General features: G+C 27.2%; 3 protein-coding genes and 1 pseudogene across 8 annotated transcripts; 3 read left to right on the plus strand and 1 right to left on the minus strand.

Moving 5' to 3' along the window:
• Positions 1 to 3,270: 3,270 nt before the first annotated feature.
• Positions 3,271 to 8,759, plus strand: LOC145194869 (uncharacterized). Its single transcript, XM_090095612.1, has 6 exons — positions 3,271 to 3,909; positions 4,252 to 4,502; positions 4,607 to 4,733; positions 5,035 to 5,272; positions 5,943 to 5,982; positions 6,140 to 8,759. The coding sequence occupies exons 1-6, from the start codon at positions 3,735 to 3,737 to the stop codon at positions 8,723 to 8,725; spliced, it is 3,417 nt and encodes a 1,138-aa protein (XP_089951738.1). The 5' UTR covers positions 3,271 to 3,734; the 3' UTR covers positions 8,726 to 8,759.
• Positions 8,760 to 9,000: 241 nt separating this feature from the next.
• On the minus strand, positions 9,001 to 9,172 carry LOC149885265 (U2 spliceosomal RNA; annotated as a pseudogene).
• A 2,488-nt stretch (positions 9,173 to 11,660) lies between these two features.
• LOC149885266 (uncharacterized) lies at positions 11,661 to 16,418 on the plus strand. Of its 4 annotated transcripts, none has more exons than XM_090095617.1 (6): positions 11,661 to 12,264; positions 12,787 to 12,945; positions 13,217 to 13,452; positions 13,557 to 13,695; positions 15,243 to 15,604; positions 15,751 to 16,418. In XM_090095617.1, coding segments are annotated over exons 1-6 (1,209 nt in total). In that variant the 5' UTR covers positions 11,661 to 12,263; the 3' UTR covers positions 16,063 to 16,418. The 4 variants fall into 4 exon arrangements, with proteins under 4 accessions (XP_089951743.1, XP_089951744.1, XP_089951745.1 ...); XM_090095618.1 differs by lacking the exon at positions 11,661 to 12,264 and adding an exon at positions 12,316 to 12,478; XM_090095619.1 differs by lacking the exon at positions 11,661 to 12,264 and having other exon boundaries at positions 12,545 to 12,879; positions 12,994 to 13,452.
• Positions 16,419 to 16,486: 68 nt separating this feature from the next.
• On the plus strand, positions 16,487 to 22,221 carry LOC149885267 (uncharacterized). Of its 3 annotated transcripts, XM_090095614.1 has the most exons (6): positions 16,487 to 16,769; positions 19,794 to 20,050; positions 20,371 to 20,506; positions 20,732 to 21,174; positions 21,418 to 21,674; positions 21,765 to 22,221. In XM_090095614.1, the coding sequence occupies exons 1-6, from the start codon at positions 16,487 to 16,489 to the stop codon at positions 21,802 to 21,804; spliced, it is 1,416 nt and encodes a 471-aa protein (XP_089951740.1). In that variant the 3' UTR covers positions 21,805 to 22,221. The 3 variants fall into 3 exon arrangements, with proteins under 3 accessions (XP_089951740.1, XP_089951739.1, XP_089951741.1); XM_090095613.1 differs by having other exon boundaries at positions 21,418 to 22,221; XM_090095615.1 differs by lacking the exon at positions 21,765 to 22,221 and having other exon boundaries at positions 20,732 to 21,052; positions 21,418 to 21,707.
• The last annotated feature ends 64 nt before the right edge of the window (positions 22,222 to 22,285 follow it).

Below are 22,285 nucleotides of genomic sequence, written 5' to 3' on the forward strand. Positions count from 1 at the left end.
CAATACTACAGTTTAATGAAGGTTGGAGTTTCATCTGCAATACTACAGTTTAATGAAGGTTGGAGTTTCATCTGCAATACTACAGTTTAATGAAGGTTGGAGTTTCATCTGCAATACTACAGTTTAATGAAGGTGCTACTGGTATTTGCAAAATTTTTGAATGTTTTAAAATTCTTGTCAGACAATTTATGAATAAAGGATTTATTAAAAACAACAATGAACGAATCAGAAATATGGGGAGAAAATCATCAAAAAAAAGAACACAACAAAGAAAAATCCTTAAAAATATAAGAAAAGGTTACTTAGACATTGAAAATGAATCAGAAAAACAACCAGCTTATTTTATTGGTGGTTGGTAGTTGACTGGGAAAGTTTATTGTTTTTAAAACGTGTTTTTGTCATTTGAAAACTTTCAATATACACGATTACGCAGAATTAAATATCTCAAGATCTAAAGTTGCAAATGCAATGAAATTTTCAGGATATATTCATTGCATTCCTATGCAGGAGGCATACTAGAATTAGCTTCTAATACAAAATAGTTCATGAAGTAATGCCTGATATGTCCCCCACCTGGAACCCGCAGCTGGTTCAATATGGTAAAATTGCCTTTACTTCTAAACTAAATGCATACAGTATGTGATTCTAGTACAACTCCTATATCAATATGGGACCAATATTATTGTAAAGTTTTAGAGCAAATAAATGACCCTATCTTGAGATATTGCATTCTGCATATATTCCTTTTTTATGTGTTTTTAGATTTGGGTAAGCAAGGCAAAAAAATTTTTTTTTTGTTACAAATTATTTCAAAATTTGTTTATTTTAGTTTTTTATATATAAAACTTCTAATTTGCAATTTTTTAATACATTATTTAACATTTTAATAACAGCTTTAGTACCACCTTAATCGAAAAAGAACTATATTTCGCCGAATTTGTTACCCTTACAATAACTTTGTCGGTAAAAAAATCTTTTTGGTCAGTAAAAACTTCAATATAAATAATATATTATTCTCATATTAATATACAGTTGCGCACATATTTATGGACAAATTTAATTTTTTTTTTATCAGATAAGTTTGTATTTTCCATAAAAAAACAAAAAAACAAAAGCGCAATGTAAGATATTGTTTTTAATTTTTTTTTTTTTTTTTTTTTTTTTTTAATAAAAGAAAAATTAATAAAAAAAAAAAAAAAAAGAACTTTTTTTTTTAGCTGAAAAAGACCAAAAAAAAACAAATTTGGATCAGAATTAAGCAGTAAAAAAAGTTGCAGATTAAAAAAAGTGGCATAAAAAAGTTGCATACAGATGAATGTCAAATCAGTATTTTAAGTAGCCACTTTTAGGCACATAACAGACTCTAACACGTTTTGGCATCGATTTGATTTACTTCGTACAGAGTTCTTTTGGAATTTCGAACTAAACTTTCTCCCACTTTTGTTTAAGATGGTCTACATACGATATTTGCTTTTGGTACCACTTTGGCATTCATACATGACCAAATGTTCTCGATCGGGTTCAGATCTGGAGATCTCACGCACCATGGCAACATCTCAATTTGGTGCTTTTTGAGACAGTGTTGGACTGATAACCCCGCATGCGCTGTGGCTCCGTCCTACTGGAATTTCCATGCTTGGCTTGGACCATAGAAAAGCTCAGCAAATGATAAAAACTCATTTTCAGTGGTGTCTTTGTAGGTAAATTGGTTAATTCGGACCTCATACATTTTGTAACATTCCAGTGTTCGTGTGGGAAATGAAACCCCAGATAACAACTCTTGATTTTAGATTGAAGACCTTAAAATTTTATTCATCACTGGAGATAACTTTGATTCAATCTTCTACGGTCCAGTGAATTCTTTCTTTACACTATTTTTGCTTCTTGAGCATTTTTATCTTCATAGTTCAATTTAGACAATTTTTTAGATTAAGTCCTATTTATTGTAAAATTTGGCATAAAAAATTTCAGAAATCAATCTTAAGTGCTTTTTCAGAATTTTTATTTTCTGCTTCCGTCAAAAAATGTTTGCAGATTCGTTCGGTCTCATACTTATTAACACCGTTAAAACCCAATTATTTTAAGAATTATAAAATAAAATTTATATATATATATATATATATATATATATATATATATATATAAATCTAACTTTTTTTTTTATAATTAGTCATTTATAAAAATTATGCATATATTAATAAATAAAAAAATTATATATATATATATATATATATATATATATATATATATATATATATATATATATATATATATATATATATATATTAGGTTGGTCTATACTAAATGTTATATAGACGTAAAATTGTATATAAGACATAAATTAGAGAATTGATGTAAAAATGTGTTTCTGAGTCGAATGTCGTGAGATTTTTGTATACCTCCCATTTCTTGTACGGTTCAATTTGTGCTTCCATTTTGCAAAATGAGGGGTCATGGTAAATAAAATTGTATTTTTCAAACAATCGTTTGCAGATGTTACGGCAACGGGTTGATTCCATAAGCATAAAGAACTTTAGGACGTTACTCATCGCCTCCGTACCTACATAATAATGGGCCGTATATTTTCAACTTTGAAATCCATATACTTTTTTGCTTTAGGATATCAAAAGATTTCAGTGGTCAAATTTTCACCAAAAGTGTTCCATAGCCTGAAAGAATTATACAATATTCTAAAAGACGACCTTTGAACGGTTGTGTATTTAAAACTTCCAAATTAGTCTCTAAGTAAACGTGCTGAATATCAGCTATAAGTTTTTAAGACTCACTTTAACCGAGTTAACCGTATTATTATGAAAATTTAACTAATCGTCAATGAAAACAAAAAGGCATAAGAAAAAAAAAAAAGCAGTATTAAAAGTTTTGATTTTTTCAATAAAATGAATTTTTTTTAAAAAAATGATGTTCTCATTTGATAATTTTAAAATGCTTTGCTAACAGCAATCTGGTTGAAGATATTCTTTTGTTATGTTACCAACTCTGTTAGTCACAGGAACCAACATTTTTGAAGCTGGGGGTAAGAGATCTGTATTGTTAAAGAATTAAACTCATATTTGATACTTTTCAATCTGGCAGCTTCGTTAATTAAGTGGGAGCCCATCGTATTAATGCTAGAGCTTGTAAATGATCAGCTCTCGATGACGTCAGAAAACTGTGTAAAGCATATAAGCCTTTGTTATAAATATTTAATTCTTTTTTTAAAACAAGCTGATAAATATATTGCTAATTTGAATATATTGAACTAAATTATTCAAAGAAGTGCGATTTTGTCTGAAAGTAACTTAAAAAATGATCAACGGAAATTTTTTAGCTACGTTTCAGAACTTAAGAAGTGAAGAAGTGAAGAAGTGGGAGAAAAGTAATAAAACTCCACTAATTAAATTAAATTTAAAAAATAAAAAAACAAATTTCAAAGTAAAGATTTAAGAAATGGCTGACAGGTATTTAATGAATGGCAGACAGGTATTTTGAGGAATTTAAAGGAAAATTTTTAGTATGTCTGCAATCGAATTATATGGCGTAAACACTTAAAATAAACCAATGGCAACAAATTCTTAATATCAGATTTTATGGATTATGCACGTAACTCAACGGATTTAATAACTGATTCTCAATTTTTCCTCATAAAAGTTATGTTCCAGGTAATTTAGAAAAAGGTAGAGAAGCAAGATATTAATTTAAATTCATAAAAAATCAAAAGTAAAAGATAACAAAATATGTTTCTCAAATATTCGCTTTACACAAGTTTCATGATGGCGCTGTGTGATTTTGAAATCTATCGGAAAAAGACAGGAGATACTTACTTCGGTTCTACTTGCGAGGATGGTACTGCCATCGTAAGACAGGACGAAACTCATTCGATTTATTGCGCACACCAAATGAAAGAAGCAGGTTTGTAGTTTAATTTAAATAGAAGGTTTTTACAACCCTCATTCATGCAATAAAAAACGGTGTAATGTTTGTATTCGATAACGTTACTCCACGAATAATTTGATAATTATTCATGGAATAACGTTATTTTGATATTGTAATTATTAACATTATTCCATGCATAGCTGATAACTTATTGTAATTATCAACATTATTTAATGCATATTTAATAATTTATTGCAATTGTTTACATTAATCAACGCTTAGCTGATAATTTATTACAATTACTAGTTATTGCTTGAGAGTTGATAATAGTTTCTTTCAGATTCATGTGAAAAATTTAAAACTGATAATAATTTTTAGGTTGTTATCTGCTATTTGAAAGCTCTGATGATGTCGGTTTTGTTTCAAAAGAGGATCAGCAGTCACTGACTCTTAAAATTGTGCCAGAAATCGGAAAGTCACAGTTTTGTATGTCAAGTTACGAGCCGTCAATCGGGAAAATTCTTCTTCAAGATTATCCTTTAAATATATACAAAGAGGTCTGGAATAACAGCACAGGGGTCGCTTTAGTTAACGAAAGTTTGACCAGGGAAATAATCACGAACTCTTTGGTAAGTGTTTTGGTGCCATAATAAAAAATTTCCTTGAGTGTTATAGGGTTGTAGTTAATTCCAATTAGTGCTTTTCTCAATTTTGTAAAAATTATTTTATTTAGATATCTTTGGTCTTAAAAGAGCATTGGGACGGTATCCTAGTAAAGCTGTACGTGAGCTGCGAAAATGATGTTGATGAGGTCGTTGAAAATCGGTGTGTTCTAATTAAGTACGAAGGTTCAACAATCCGTAAGTTCAACTAATTACAAAATATAGATTTGCAGATTTAATTATTCATAAAACAGCTGACTGAATTTTTAAAAAGTTAGTTTTACTTCAGCGTTGGAAATTTGTGGATATTTTGTTCACAGTGTGAAACATGTCCACAGGCCAAAACTATTATAGGTTTTTTATTTGACAACAGGAAAATTCTGTTACCTGTGTAAATCTGTTACAGAAATAATCTGTCACGAGTGTAATATTTTAATAAGGTGAAATTGTAACTTTATAATGGAGAACTAATAAATAATTTTTTGATTTATAAAAATAGTTCCCCTTTCGTCCGCCTCATTTACAAAAACCGACGATCCATCGACGACCATATCCAGTAGCACTACAGTGGTAGCAACTACAGCACCCATTTCCTTTGGAGCTATGATAAGTGATGCGGATACGAGCATCGTTATTGCAGTTTTGTCAAGTGTGTGTTTGACCACGTCAGTGGTTATTGCATTCATCCTCCTGTACTTGTGCTTTTGCAAAAGAAGAAGAGCGAAAGCATTACTTCAGTAGGTTCTAAAATGCGAACGTTTACGTAGCCAACTTGATTTTTTTTTTTTATAATGTTCAAAAATGAACAGAATAAAACCAGGGTTGGAAATCTGTAAAAATCTGTTTACAGTTAAAAACTGTTTTAGATTTTCAAATATTGACAGGTTTCACCTGTGATCTGTGTTTTTTTCTGTCACAATTTTAAAAAGATTTTACCGGACTTTAAAAAAAAAAAAATGATAATAACTTTTTAACGGCTATTGAGCATTCAAATTTTCGAACAATTTTGATATTTTTTGGAAATTTTATTAAACAAATTTTCATATGAATAATCAAGCCGACATTTTTCATAATATCAAACTAAACATTATAAGCTCAATTGTTCAATTTATCATTTCCAATTTTTGAAATGATAACAGGTAAAATCTGTTACCTGTGGAAATTTGTTGCTGAAAAAGAATCTGTCATAAATAAAATCTGTTACTTGTGGAACAAGTATGACAGGTTTTTTTTAACTGGTGGAATCTGTTGAAGTCTGTCAAAAATTCTTCCAAACAGAATTTATTTTTCTAATCCTAAATGAAATTTCAAATTAGCAAATACAAAGTTGGGAATATACCGGTATGTAACGGTATATACCGGAAATTAGGGTATTTTTAGAAACTACCGTATTTTATTTTATTTTAGGCGTCGCTCTAAGAATATTCGAAACTCTGCAAATAATGACGTAAGTTATCCTAGTTTTTGTTTTGCTTATAAGTCTAATTCGTATAAGCTTTCAAGAAGAGTCTAGGGAGAATTCTTTTTTCATTAAAATTTTCATCATTATTTAAATATTTTTTCCCCTTTCTTTTAAATAAATTACGAAAATGTTATTTTTGAAGGTTATTCTGGAAGAAGCAAATATAACACGAGAAAAAGACAATTTACCGAGCAATGCCGTGCGAAGTCTAGATGTAGAATCCCAAGAGATAGAGAGTAATGCGATTTTTCTAAATAAAAGGGGAAAATTAATGAACTCAAAAATCCCGGTCTTTACGGCTTTTAATCATGGAATACAGAACGAAACAGATAACCCTATATATTCGTCAGCAAACATTAGTAAAGAAACTGATTTCAAGTCACCAGCCGGAGATGATAATCTAAATAATCCTTTGAGTGATTCGCTCCTTTCCACACGTTCATTACCTGTTAGTCGTTTTACAACTGTTCGAATCGAAAAATTAAAGCCTTCAAGTGTAAGAAGTGGAGAAATTTCAAATGATTCTTCTGAGATTACTGAAATAACGCCAGATAATAGCTTAGATATTGATTTAGATGAGATATTTTCGTTTGAAGAAGAGAAACATAACGAGCGCTCTGGTAATAGGTCTACTCAAAGTATGTCACCGGTATACGATACAGTTAACAACAGAAGTTTGGAGCAGTTTTCTTCAAATAAAACGAAAACTATATTTAGAAAATCTCCCAGAGTTTTGTTAGAAAAAGAAGCCGCTAATCTTGAAATACAACCGCGCAAGAAGTCATCAAATTTGCCGAAAAATCATTTTCCCCAAACAAATGACAATAATGGTGATCAAGAAAAAATGCAGAAATCTAAGGTCAGTTTCGAAGAGGAATTGGTGAGAGACTACGAGGTCATTCATCACTATTATTCAGCAGATAACGTGGGTATAACTCCACTTAGAATCCCTCAAAAATCCAGACCCACATATGCCAAACGGAGTGATATTATAGACCTCTCAACAAGTATTGATGCAAAAAAAAATCCTGCAGAAAGCAAAGCAACTTTCTCGTCTTCAAATTTTGCTAATAGTAGGAGCATAACAAATGTGGCAAAGTTTTCGGACGACAAATTGAAATTCAAGAATATCAAAAGCCAAAATCAGCAGCCTCTTCACAGAACTGTCAGAAACGTCACAGGTAGTAATGTTGCAGCTAAACACGAAGTAAGTGACCAACTAATGCCTGAAAATAAATTTCAAAATCTTTCTAAAATTCGAGAAAACAAATTAGATATGAAAAAAAAACAGAATTTAAAAGAAATCAAACCTTTAAACAAAGAAAGTGTTTTCCAAAACTATGCAAATATTAAAAAAAGCATGAAGCAAGAAATAGAAAACAAAAACTCAAGCGCATCACAGGAAACTTCTACACTCTCTCGTGACCTAAACAATGCTTCGAAAAAAGTAATCAACAACGATATTTCTGTTATTAGATCAAATGCGTTATTTAACAATGACAACGTGTCCAATGTGAAATACATGAAAGATCAAATTGAAAGAAAAAGAGAGAACCAATCATCTCTCAATGTGAGAAAGCAATCATCAAACATTACAGTTTTAAACCCAACCAAAATAAATACAGTCGCATCAAGAGAAAAGCTTCTTAAAGCTTTTGAAAATAAAACCTTCACACTTTTTTCAGAAGAGAATCGAGAACCCAGCCGCCGTTCCCTAGGCTCTCAGTTGTTGTCAGAATTTGATGAGAAGTCCCTTGTGAAAAAAGAAAATAACTTTTCAAGAAGCTCAATTTCTAGTGAATTTGGTTTATCTAAAAATTCTGAGAAATTACCTGATGTAAAACTAAAAATAAAAGAAAGTGGCGATGAAAGGCTCTTAGTGGGTCTGCAAGACAAAAGACGATCTTTAGGTCAGCATGTCTTTTCTTACGATAATTCAGTTGATTCTCAACGAGCCTCGACATTAAACATTGATTTAAAAACTGGAAGCTTTTATTTTTCCGCTTTTCATCAAGAATCAGCAAAACTTAACTTGGGGTCCAATTTACTCTCAGAAGATAATTTATTAAGAGTACACGAATCCCAAAGAAAATTTGATCCAAACACATCATTAACTACGGAAAGTGAAGAAGGTTTTAAGCATGATACCAATTTAGTTAAAAGCGTACTGGAGAAATTTGACCCGAAGCAAAACCGCAAAAGTAATGTAAAAAAGAGTCCTGGGGGAGAGCACTATTCAAACTCTTTTTATGATCGGAGTTTTAATCCTGAAAACTTTCAAGGGCCTCCTGTGAAAAGGAGATCAGCCAAAAGTAGAAAAGAAATGTTGAATAATCTTTACGGAGAAAAGATTTTGGTGCCGTCAAAAGAATTAGAGGACTCTGACAAAGTAACAACGAGAAAAACGTCCGTTACTCTAGACATGAGAAGTTTAGATATCCTTACGTCATACTTTATTGAAAAAGACAATCAAAAAGATAATTTCGACGGAAGTACAGACTTGTTGAATCAGCAAAAATATAATCTAAGGAAATCTCAAGAACATGATTTTAGTCGTTTTACAAAAGTTAAAGATAGTACACCAGAAGAAGTTAGAACTGATCAAAATGCTTTACTTTCTCAAAGACATCGAGGCTCGAACGAAAATAAGAACTCAATAGTTGGTGAGATCAAACATAAAACGCTATTGAGCGAGTTAAAACTGAAAATGAAACAGCAGCAAAAATGAAAAGTAATTTAGGTAGAATATAGTTTTTGAAAAACTTTTGCTCTTCTCATAGGGTCAATAAAATCTTCAATAATATCTATAATGTTAAGTGAATCGGAGAAGTAAGTACTCAAATAATTTTGTTATACCATAAACACCGAACCATAAACTAACAAGAGTAAAAGAAAGGTAACAGCAAGGGAAATAAATGGGTAACAAGGGGTTTTTAAAACAAAGGTTTTTAGAGCCTGAATTGTGTTTAGAGTCCTCCAGCGACTTCCTTGCGGACTTGCCCGAACCTCTCCAGGGAAGACCCAGAAGCACGTCGACCCTGAGTTTGCCTCCCCTTTGAGGAACGGGGGGAAAAAAAGAAAAGTATCAGTTTAATACAAGTACACCGGCCTAGCCAGCTCGCAATCAATCCAAGCGATACTACACTTGATCTTAGCCATTAGGCCGAGAAGCGAAACAAAGGTTTTTAGATAACCCCAGGAGCAAAACAAGTCATTTTACTTAAATTTTCATCGCAGTCAAAATACTTTAATAGAAATTCATCGCTTGTGGTAATAATTTCTAATCTGAGTGGAGAACAAAATAGAAAAAACAAAAAAAAAACTTTAATTAGCATTGTTAGCAGGAGGAAAAAAAAATTTCTTGGCTTTTACTATAATTCTTTTAACTTTCTATATACTTAATAAGACCTTAAGAGTTAATTAAAGTCTAGGAATTAATGTTAATAGTAATAAAAGTAATAAAGTAAATAAAAATTATTATTATTATTATTATTATTATTATTATTATTATTATTATTATTATTATTATTATTATTATTATTATTATTATTATTATTATTATTATTATTATTATTATTACTACTACTACTATTATTATTATTATTATTATTATTATTATTATTATTATTATTATTATTATTATTATTATTATTATTATTATTATTATTATTATTATTATTATTATTATTATTATTATTATTATTATTATTACTACTACTACTATTATTATTATTATTATTATTACTACTACTATTATTATTATTATTATTATTATTATTATTATTATTATTATTATTATTATTATTATTATTATTATTATTATTATTATTATTATTATTATTATTATTATTACTACTACTACTATTATTATTATTATTATTATTATTATTATTATTATTATTATTATTATTATTATTATTATTATTATTATTATTATTATTATTATTATTATTATTATTATTATTATTATTATTATTATTATTATTATTACTACTACTATTATTATTATTATTATTATTATTATTATTATTATTATTATTATTATTATTATTATTATTATTATTATTATTATTATTATTATTATTATTACTACTACTACTATTATTATTATTATTATTATTATTATTATTATTATTATTATTATTATTATTATTATTATTATTATTATTATTATTATTATTACTACTACTATTATTATTATTATTATTATTATTATTATTATTATTATTATTATTATTATTATTATTATTATTATTATTATTATTATTATTATTATTATTACTACTACTACTATTATTATTATTATTATTATTATTATTATTATTATTATTATTATTATTATTATTATTATTATTATTATTATTATTATTATTATTATTATTATTATTATTATTATTATTATTATTATTATTATTACTACTACTACTATTATTATTATTATTATTATTATTATTATTATTATTATTATTATTATTATTATTATTATTATTATTATTATTATTATTATTATTATTATTATTATTATTATTATTATTACTACTACTATTATTATTATTATTATTATTATTATTATTATTATTATTATTATTATTATTATTATTATTATTATTATTATTATTATTACTACTACTATTATTATTATTATTATTATTATTATTATTATTATTATTATTATTATTATTATTATTATTATTATTATTATTATTATTATTATTATTATTATTATTATTATTATTATTATTATTATTATTATTACTACTACTATTATTATTATTATTATTATTATTATTATTATTATTATTATTATTATTATTATTATTATTATTATTATTATTATTATTATTATTACTACTACTACTATTATTATTATTATTATTATTATTATTATTATTATTATTATTATTATTATTATTATTATTATTATTATTATTATTATTATTATTATTATTATTATTATTATTATTATTATTATTATTATTATTATTATTATTATTATTATTATTATTACTACTACTATTATTATTATTATTATTATTATTATTATTATTATTATTATTATTATTACTACTACTATTATTATTATTATTATTATTATTATTATTATTATTATTATTATTATTATTATTATTATTATTATTACTACTACTACTATTATTATTATTATTATTATTATTATTATTATTATTATTATTATTATTATTATTATTATTATTATTATTATTATTATTACTACTACTATTATTATTATTATTATTATTATTATTATTATTATTATTATTATTATTATTATTATTATTATTATTATTATTATTATTATTATTATTATTATTATTATTATTATTATTATTATTATTATTATTATTATTATTATTATTATTATTATTATCATTATTATTATTATTATTATTATTATTATTATTATTATTATTATTATTATTATTATTATTATTATTATTATTATTATTATTATTATTATTATTATTATTATTATTATTATTATTATTATTATTATTATTATTATTATTATTATTATTATTATTATTAGTATCATTAATATGAATCTGACCTCCTTAAAATTCTCTGCGATGCTTCCTCTTAACGCGAAAAGTCATTCAAAAACATAACAACGGAACATTTCTTTTGAAATCACCAAAACTTTTTATGAAATTTGCGGTTAAACACGTTAGGAGTCTCCTTCAATTTACTTTGGAACAAATCAAAGTGGTAGTTAAAGAGAAGTTTGAAAAGTTGAAATTATCATCTTAACATTGATCCATAAATAACTTGAACAAACTGAACATCGCAACATTTTTCCGTTTAACAAACAGTTTAATTCAGATAAGAAATAGAAATTAAAAATAGAAATTAAATTCAGCGTTATTCCCTGTTATATGTTACAACAAAATCGTATTTTATCAAATTTTCTGTTTTCAACTGTAAAATCTAAATGTTTAAATCTCTATCTAAATGTTTAAATCTCTATCTAAATGTTTAAATCTCTATCTAAATGTTTAAATCTTTATCTGAATGTTTAAGGCAAACTCTGCATTTCGTTCTCCGGCATTGCTTTTTAAAAGTAAAACACATTTAAGTATCTGAAATTTAAAAAAACTCTGAAGTAAATGTTAACCAAGGAAGGCTTTTGTCTATTGAGAAAGGACACCGAATAAATGGAAGCTGTTGAAGGCTTTTGTGCACTAAACCAAATGATAATGCGAGTTACAAGATCGTAAAAGAAACTTCTTCCGCTGCAGTCAAATTTCTTAAGTAAGTGATTTTTTTTTTTTAAAGCAGTTTTAAAAAGACATGAATTATGAAACAATACTTTTTATGATTGTCAATAACAATCTATCAAATGGTTGAGTTAAATATACTGATATTTTTTTTAAACTTTATACAATTTTGTTGTTGAAACAGAAGTTTAAAATCACAAATACCGAAACCCGTAGGAAACTTGAGCAAATCAAAACAAATGGCAACTGTTGTGCTTTCTTTATTTTTGATTACATTTATTGATTTGTTTTCTCGATTCTTGATTACTTTTATTGACTTGTTTATTCGATTCTTGATTAATTTTTTTTGACTTGTTTATTCGATTCTGGATTACTTGTATTGAGTTGTTTATTTAAATCAATTTAGTTAACTTAATTAACAAATTCAAAAGCAGAACATTTTCTTGCATTTTACAAACACAACTCCATTTTTAAAAAGTTATGAGCATCCACAAATTGCTGCGTACCAACAAGTTGATTAAAGTCCATAAATTTCACTGCTCGATCATTTTTTTAGTGCAGCTTTTGATGACGAACGGTTTGAATATATCAAGAGGAAATCTTGGCGATGTATTGAACGACGGTGATAACAGCCAGTCATGCCCAAATGGTACATTTTTAATACATCAAGATGAAACACATTCAATAAGCTGCATCATGAACATGGATGAAGGAGGTGAATTTTATTCTAAAAACCGGTCATTTGTATCTATTTTGTTTCTAGGGAACAACCCAGGGGTTGGTGATGGCGAGCACTCGGAGGAAAACAAGAGAAATGTTTTAAAAGAAATTTGAAATTTCTTAGTAAACAGTCAAAATTAATGACAAAAGCTTATCATATTTTTCATCATATTTTTTGTCATACTTTTTTCATATTTTTATATTTTAAACTATTCAAATATTTCAAATTACTTAAATTATTTTAAAGGTTGTTCTTGTAAAAACAGGTTGTAATTTGAAGTTCAACAATAAAAATAAATCAAAAGTGGGTTTTATACCCGAAAATAATGGCACCGCAATTTTCGATATCATTTCTACTTGCACAAATAAAAACAACTTAGCACTAACAAATCTCAGGATACAAGATTATCCGTTGAACATAAATATGCAAGTCTGGACATCGTTTGGTGTTGATGCAATTGAAAAATTTATAAATGTGAAATCATCTTCGGAAGAAAATAAGGTTTGATAGAATAAAATGTTACCGACAAACTCGAAAAAAACTCGGTGTATTAAAAAGAAAAAAGTGCTCAAGCTTCTCAGCTTTTTTTCTTTTTTTACATTCAGGTTTCGGTTTTGTTCACTGGTTTTAGTCCAGGCGTTTTGCTAAGGATACAGTTCCATTGCGTCGATATCAATGGTATTGTAGACTCTACAGACTCTGATGGATTATGTGTTTATGTTAAATTTGCTGGAATTTCGGAATGTAAGTTTCTTTCGAATACTATGTTCAATATTTTTTACAATTTATAATATCAATTAAATGTAGTACATATATTTATTTGATAATAATTTGCGAAATTATCACTTTAAAAATTTTTTGATAATTATTATTTTAGTTGCTTTTAAAAGTGAATTAGGGAAATTTAGTTATGGAAAAATAAATAAATAAAAATAAGGCGCGCGTCAATATTTTCAATCAATTGATAAGTTTGCTGCATGATCAGTAAACTTACTGATTGAAAATAATGGTGGCAGTTCTTGCTCACGCAGTTCTTAAAGTCAAAGAATTGGATGTAAGAAAATGAAATAAATGTCTCGCCAACTTGATCACCAGACTCCAATTGATTATTGAGGATTGTCTCGAGAAGGTCCCCTTAAAAAAAAAAAGAAAGATTTTAGAAAAAGTTAATGTCTTTTTATGTTTTTTGGCAAAAACCGTTAAAAAATCTTAATGGACTTTTTTTTTTTGTAACTACTGTGAAGAAAAATTTTTTGTAACTAATTTTTTTTGTAACTAATTTTTTTTGCAACTAATTTTTTTTGTAACTAATTTTTATTGTAACTAATTTTTTTTGTAACTAATTTTTTTGTAACTTATTTTTTTGTAACTACTGTGAAGGGAAATTAAGTTAAAAACAACGAAGACTTAATCAACCTGCAATATGAATAAATGATGAGAAGATAAAGCGGAATGAAGAAACATTAAAACCAACGACTAGGAAAAGACGCAGACACACGGAGACTTATTCAACCTGTCATGTGAATAAATGATGATAAGATAAATGATATAGAAAAAAATGATGAGTGCCGTAACCTAAGAGAAGTAAAAACTAAAAAATCTCAAAATGGAAAGCGTAAATTTAAGAAACGGTTTTTTTTTAAGGAGAGTTTTTAGAGAATTTTTGCTTTGTTTTTGGATAAACAAAAAATTTAAAAAGTGAGCAAAGAAGAAAAACTAAATAAAAATTTTGATAAACGAAAGAAGTAGAGTTTAAAAAGTCAAAAAAAAATTTTGATTAAAGAAAAGTAAATGAAAGTTTTAGCTGTTTCTAACGAAAAAAAAAAAAGAAAAAGAAGAAGAAAAAGAAGAGATAATCGTTAAAAAAAAAAATGTATGAAAGGAGGAATTGATAAAAATAGTATTATACACTAGAAGAAGAACAAGAAAAAATTAATTGTAAAATTATTAACGCAATGATTGAAAGAGCGTTTACTATTACATACAAATACAACGTATATTGAGAATTATTGTATAGTAGAATATACTGAGGACGGAAAACACAACTCTTTTACAATAATTCTATGTCCTTCCTTAACCAAATAGTCACCAGACCCTCAATCCCAACTTCCGTAATCCTTTCATATAGCACTAGAACCTATACCTCGTTAATTTCTAATAACCTTCTATCACAGTCTACCACCCCTTATAGTATAAAATATATGAAAAGACCACCCTCACGCTACTGTATATATTTATCAATATAACTATAATGATTTTAAAAAATTAGATTGTTTTTTTTTAATTTGTAGTTCCCCTAACAGCAAGATTTGTTAAACCTACCTCAGCAACATTTTTAACTTCTACATGGATGGAAATGACAACAGTTGTAGTTTTACCAAACACGACATCGCTTATTGACGCAAGCGTAATGGAATTATCTAAAAAAGAAATCGAGTCAATTTTTAGAACAAGTTTTTTTTCAAAAGAAACAGAAGTTCACTCAGTTGAACAAAAAGCTCAATTAGCTGAGGGGAGTGGAAGAGAAACTACCAACGTTTACATTCTCATTGGTGTGTTGCTTGGATCTTTTGTTTTAATTACAGTATTGATAGTGATTCTAATTTTTCTAAGCAGAAAAAGAAGGCTCAAAAAAGAAAATGAAATTTTAGAGGTTTGTGTTTTTGTTTTGGAAACTAAATATTTCTATTAGGTGAATGCTTGCTTAATTACACACACATGCGCATTTGTGCGAATTACACGCACATGTGCATTTGTGCAAATTTGTACCAAAGAAATTTTCATTTACTTCTTCTATAGAACTCAGGAAGAGTCAGTAAAAAAATTTTATTTGGGGATGGGAGCAGATCTATTATACTGAAGACTCCCGAAATATTCCAAAAATACAAATATGACGAGTTCGACACATACGATGTTCCCAATTATAGAGCCCCTCAGATTAACAAAACAAACCAAAATTTTGCATTTACTAATACAAATTATGACGACACTGAATCTGAAAGAGAAGCACCGCATCATAGTGAACTCAAAATATACATTAAACCCCTAAATTTTCATGGAGAAATGACAGGAAATGGGACAGAAAGCATTCAGCATGTCACCATAATATGAAAATTAAACTTTTAACCTTTAAATTTCTAATGTGCTAGTTGCTGCTTTTCTGTTTAAAAATGAAAGAAGCGTTGAGTGAAATACGCTTTCTTTGAATCATTCAACTAGCGAAAATCAAAGCGCTGTTTTCTCATAATTTTTGAGAAAATTGCAGTGGTATTTTCTCATATATTTCTTATATAACCAATTGAAGACAATATAACGACAATATGACAATAATATGACGACCATTTGAATTGCGCAATGTATGAATATTTATGCGCATAAATTTTATTACATGAATCGAAAGTCTACAATAGAATTATTATTGTCCTTAGCTTGTAATTTGTTTATAGGGGAAAAATAAAAAATAAAAATAGCACATTTACTTTTTCATTTTTTTGTACAAGGATAATGTAACGTTTTGTAGTTTCAAAATGGTGTAATGTTGAATCGTTATAATGGTATAATAAGGTTATGTTTTATATGCTTAAAAGTTTTCTCTTACCCAAAAGATGACTGTATAAATAGAATGAGCACATCAATGAAAAAGGTATACACGCAGTTTTTTTGGAGTATGGCTACTTTATACATTATGAGCGCTTTCACAATTTCAAGAGATGTAGTTGGCGATATTGATGAAAACGGTGAGCTTTGCAATGGAACTTGGGTTGTCTCTCAGGATTCCACTTTATCATTAAATTGTTATAAAGCCATGAAAGATGCAGGTATATTTCCACTTATCTTTTTTATTTTTTAAATTTTTACTCGATTAAATGTTATGCATAATTTTTACTCAATACAAATTGCTTTTGTATTTAATCGTTAAACTTTCTTTTTTTTTTTGAAAATATTATAAAGATATAATATTTATAGAATTATTTAATCGAAAAAAATTTTTTAAATTTCTGTGATACAATATTCATATAAACTAAGTAAAAATTTTAAATAATTTTTTAATGCAAGTATTTACAAAATGAAATTTAATGCAGCGAACAGTTTTTATTCTAAACCTCCTGTGACTAATAATTCTTTAGTAAAAGGATTAGAAAATTTTTTATGTTTAAAAATAAAAGGTACAAGTAAGAAAAACAATTGCATACAAAAAAAACAATTTTACAAAAAATGGATTTAAAGTTACTTAAACTTTTGCTTTCTGTTTTTAAAATTCAAATTAAAAAAAAAGCAAAAAATTTTGAAAAATGATAAAAAATTTTTGTAATTGTTGCACAACCTCTAAAAGAAAAAAACCTCTAAAAAAACCTCTAAAAAAACCTCTAAAAAAACCTCTAAACCTCTGTGTAAGACAAAATGTACTGAGCAGGTCACAAAAACTAGTGCGTAAGAAGTACTGAGCAAGTCACTAAAAAGTTTAAACATTAATATAAATCATTTTTGAGATTATTTAGTTCGAGTTTGTTACATTAAATATAATTTCTAATTTTCATTGTAATATATTATTCTTAGCTTATTGTTTATGTAATTTGAACTTTCGATCAAAACGCCTCTATTTGTTTATTTGAATTTCTTTTTTCAATTTCTAAATAATCTCAATATGATTTTTTGTTATATTAAAGAAAACTGACCTGTTTTCTTAGAAATACATGCATTACTTAAATGGAATCAAAAATTACATGTCCTGATTTACATCTCTTGCTTTCGTCTGTTCCTCATAAACTCAATAATTGTATTTTACCAATATCAAAACATTAGAATTTTGTAATACGTTCTTTTCGAGTCAAACAGGTGTAAGGTCTTTCTCTCAATATTTTGTTATCTTTTTTAAATTTGTAAAATGAAAAAAAAAGTATTTTGTTCTAGCGAAATGTAAAACAAGCTTATACTTATATATTCAAAATGTATTTACTACACTTCTTCTGGAATCATAAAAAGTAAAATAATCGTCTAAACTTGCCAATATGTATTTTTTTTTCACTTGTATCAATCTTTAATGCAGCACGTACAATAAAAGATTGATGCAAGTGAAAAAAAAAAAGATGCTAGTTATAAGTAATATGGCCAAAATTCCATGGTGAATTACTAAATTCCATGGTGACTCAATATCAAAAAGAATTGCAACATTAAAAACAACAATAGCACCGTAACAAACCATAGGAACAAGTTTCAATGTGACTGCTTCAAGATAATCAGGTGCCATAGAATCCAGCTAAAAGATTTTAACTTATATCATGTTTTTATGACGTCATTGTTGAAGTAAGCTATAACAAAAAGCTGTGACTATCAATGTCACCGGCCGGTACGAATGAATAATTATTGGATTCCACTGACCATCATTTATGACCTTCTATTATTATCTTCTATGATTCTTTCATGACCTCCCATCGTGATTTTCCACAACTCTTTCATGACCTTTTCATGAGTACCTTTTACTATGTAAGCTTCAAACATAATATCTGGTCGAAAAAATAATATAAAAAGTGATTTTTACAAAGCAGAAGGTAACTTAATTTTAAAACCAAAATCAATTTTTTGAACTTACTAATACTTTAAGTGATTTTTTGAACCAAAAAAATTTTGTTTCAATTATGTAAATTGAGGTGGGTGAGGCTCGAATTTATAATACTTAAATTCCATGGTGGCGTTTTTAACCCAAACAAGTTTAATAAGGATGTTTCTGGATGGACACATGGATTTTTTACTGGAGTTGAAAGCTAACTATTCTGTACACTTAACTTAAGGTGGTCCTATACCATTAAAAATAGAAAATTTCAAATTTTTTTTTTTTAATAATTTTGTGCAAAATTTATACTAGTTTAAGATTTTTTAATAATTTTAAATAAATTCAGAGCACAGATTGGTATACTTTTAATTTTAAACAAGGTGCTGAAATTGTTTTCCGGAGTTACGCACCTAGCAACGGCATTTTTAAAATCAAAAAACTTTTTAACCACTACTAAAATGAATGTTTGAAAATGTTACCACTGCATTTTTAAAGTATAGTTTGCCAACTTGATGTTATTGTGATGTTATTTTGATGCTTGTTATTTTCTATTTATTTTCTTATTTTCATTTTTCTGAGTTTTTGATTTTTATCTATTTTTAGTCACCGTTTCCAGAATAAAATTTCCTAGGTTTTACAGTTTGACCTAAAAATTTCCCAAGTTTTTCGTTTAAGTTTGATCTACAACCTGAACTAAAATTAAAGTTTTTTACTTTGTATTTTTTGAAATTTTGGTCCAAGAACTAACATAAATATAATCACTTTTTTATATAAATGGTCTTTTATCTATAAAATACAAACTACTCAATAAATTTTATTAATTTTAGTTCAAATTGTTCTTCATAGTAATACAAAACTTTTTTGTAAAATTTTATTTAATAAGTTAATATGGTTTAAAAGTTATTAAGGAAACAGTAATTGGGGTATTTCGGGTTCCAACATGGTATACTAATCCCTTAATTATTTTTTTTAATTTTTTTAGTTTTTTTTCTTTTTTTATACCTAAGCATCCTATTATATGCAGTAAAAAGTGTTTTAAGGTCAAACGTCAGCGACACAAGTTTGATGGTATAGGACCACCTTAAATGTTTTTGGAATATGAAAATAATATATGACATAGAGTAGCGTTATCGAAATATTTTAGTTGCTTTGACGTGAACGGAGAATGCGCAACATGACGAAATCAAATCACCAAATTTTTAAAAACAGTTACTTTAAGAAATTTTTTAAACCACGTTCAACACATCAGCTCTGAATTTACATTTTGTGTATTCACATTTTGTGTTTTTAGGTTGTGATCTGATGTTTGATAGCAATCAAGGCACAGAGATTGGTTTCATACCTAATGGAGTTAACAATACAGTACTTAATGTAGTTCCACAATCATCGTCTGATTTTTGTACGCAAGGATACCAAGCAACATTTGGAAAAATTGAATTACAAGACTACCCTTACAGTGTTGTTAAGAAGGTCTGGGTGACTGATCCACCAGCTGTATCACTACTCATTGATAGCATTAGTTTTAAAATTGATGAAAATAGCAAGCATGTACAAAGTTAAAATTGTGGTGACGGTAATGATGAGGATGATGCGAATGAGGATGATGCGAATGAGGATGATATAAATGATATTGATGATATAAAACGTGCCATTGTTGTCAAAGCCCATATCGCTGTTACCGTCCTCATTACCATCTATTTCTTACCTGCATCAAGATATTGTTGTTGTATTTTTTTTTTTTGTTGTTGTTTTTTTTTTTGTTTTGTTTGATTTTCTGGAAAAATTATGGGTGTTAATGAGTAATATTTTGTTGAAGATAAGTTTCAGAAAGCATTCTTTTCTCGTTGATACTTTATTTGCTTTGCTAGATCATTCTTACATTTTATGAAAACTTCCCTGGTGTATTAATGAAGTTATATGTTAAATGCTTGAATAACGTAGATGAGGATTTACTAAATGCAAATAGAAATTGCGTTATGATCAAATATGGTGGAACTTTGACACGTGAGCTGTTAAAAATTTATATATACAATCTATAACTGACTTAACAAAACTAAGTTATTGAACAAATTTGCATAAAATTGTCCATAAAAAGTGCTTAGATTTAAGTTAAAAGCCTTTAGATTACGGTAACAAAGGCCACGAAACTTTTATGTATTTTATAAAAAAAAAATCTAAATGCATGAAATTGTTTTCTTTTTATAATTTGTTTTGTTTCTTGACTTTTAGTGCCATTAAGTGCTGCTGTTTTTACTAAAGAAATGTTGACGACCTCATCAAGAACGCAAGTTGTTTTATCTTCAACCCAAAAACATTTAACAACACAATTAACAACACTCCCCACACAAACGTCAGCTGTACGTACGTCAGTCGTAGATGCGATTAGCTCTTCACTACTTGTTATGTCTAGTTTTCATTTAGGAAACTCGAGCTCTAAGGGGCTATATAGCTTTTTATCAATAGTTGAGGAGAACGTTTTACAAACTTCAAATGTTGCATCCTTTTCTGTTCGACTAACAGAACCTGATGGCGCATCTGCCAGACTATCAGGTGATGATAATTACTTATTAGCCATCATAATTGCAAGTGTATTTGGAGCAGTTGCCTTTCTCTTGATAATCATTCTCCTTATTTTACTGTGTTTAAGATGTAGAAAGAAAAGTGAACCGCTAGTAAGCACTTTTTAATTACTTTTTATAACTTTAGGTAATATGCAAGAAAATGCAGTAATTGTTTGATTTGCATTCATACTGCATATATTCTTAATCCTTTGGAGATTTTAATTTTAAAATTAGCTTTATTTTGTAGCAATCATATATTTGAGACGAAAAAAAGCTCTAATAGTGAGATAAAAAAAAAAAATGTTTTTATAATCATTATTCGCTGTTATACTGATACATTACATATTTTTACAGAAAGAACCAGAATACGCTGACTGCGCAAACCCTTTTGGAATCCAAGACATAAGCAATAAGCCAAAACCTCCTTCGCATTCAGAAATAATGAAGCCCAAAATTATTACTTCAAAATTAGACAAACCAATCACATTAAACAAAAAAAAATTAGATCGCTATACAATACTAATCGGTCCTGAAGGTATTAAAAACACGATACATACCCCAGCAAATGATACCCCATCAAATGATGTAAACAGTCAAAACTTTGATACTACCTTTAGCAACAGTCAAAACTTTGATACTACCTTTAGCAACAGTCAAAACTTTGATACTACCTTTAGCAACAGTCAAAACTTTGATACTACCTTTAGCAACAGTTCATCTTTTTCTGAAGAATTTATTTAGAAAATTTTTAAGGAAACCTTTCCGTGATGTCAAGAAACGGTTCCAGTAGGAATAGTAAGTTTATCATGTTAACCACCTTCTAAGTGTCGAAAGCACCTTCTAAGTGTCGAAACCATCTTCTAATTCTAGAAACCGGTGTTAAAGCTGAATGAAGCAGCAGTTGGCACACCTTTTGCACGATTTAACAAATGTAAAAAAGTTCATATTCAAAATGCACATCGAGCTCAATTAGTGCTGTGACATTTAACTTATACTTTAGATTTCTGTCTAGCAACAGGTGGTTTGCTTTCTTGAGTTTGTTCAATAAAGCTATTTTTATTTTTCAAACGACAATAGTTTATAATATTTTATTTTGATACTGAATTTATTTCTTCCGTTTTTTACAAAAGGTTTTTGAGATAAAAACTATTGCGTTTTTGTTAGAGTTAATTTATTCTAACAAAATTACTAACGTATACATTTAATGTTTCAAGCCAATTAG

This window comes from Hydra viridissima, unplaced genomic scaffold (genome assembly GCF_058129835.1).
Source record: "Hydra viridissima isolate aposymbiotic clone 2 unplaced genomic scaffold, HvirCarnegie_v1 scaffold_8, whole genome shotgun sequence".
Lineage (NCBI taxonomy): Eukaryota > Metazoa > Cnidaria > Hydrozoa > Anthoathecata > Hydridae > Hydra > Hydra viridissima.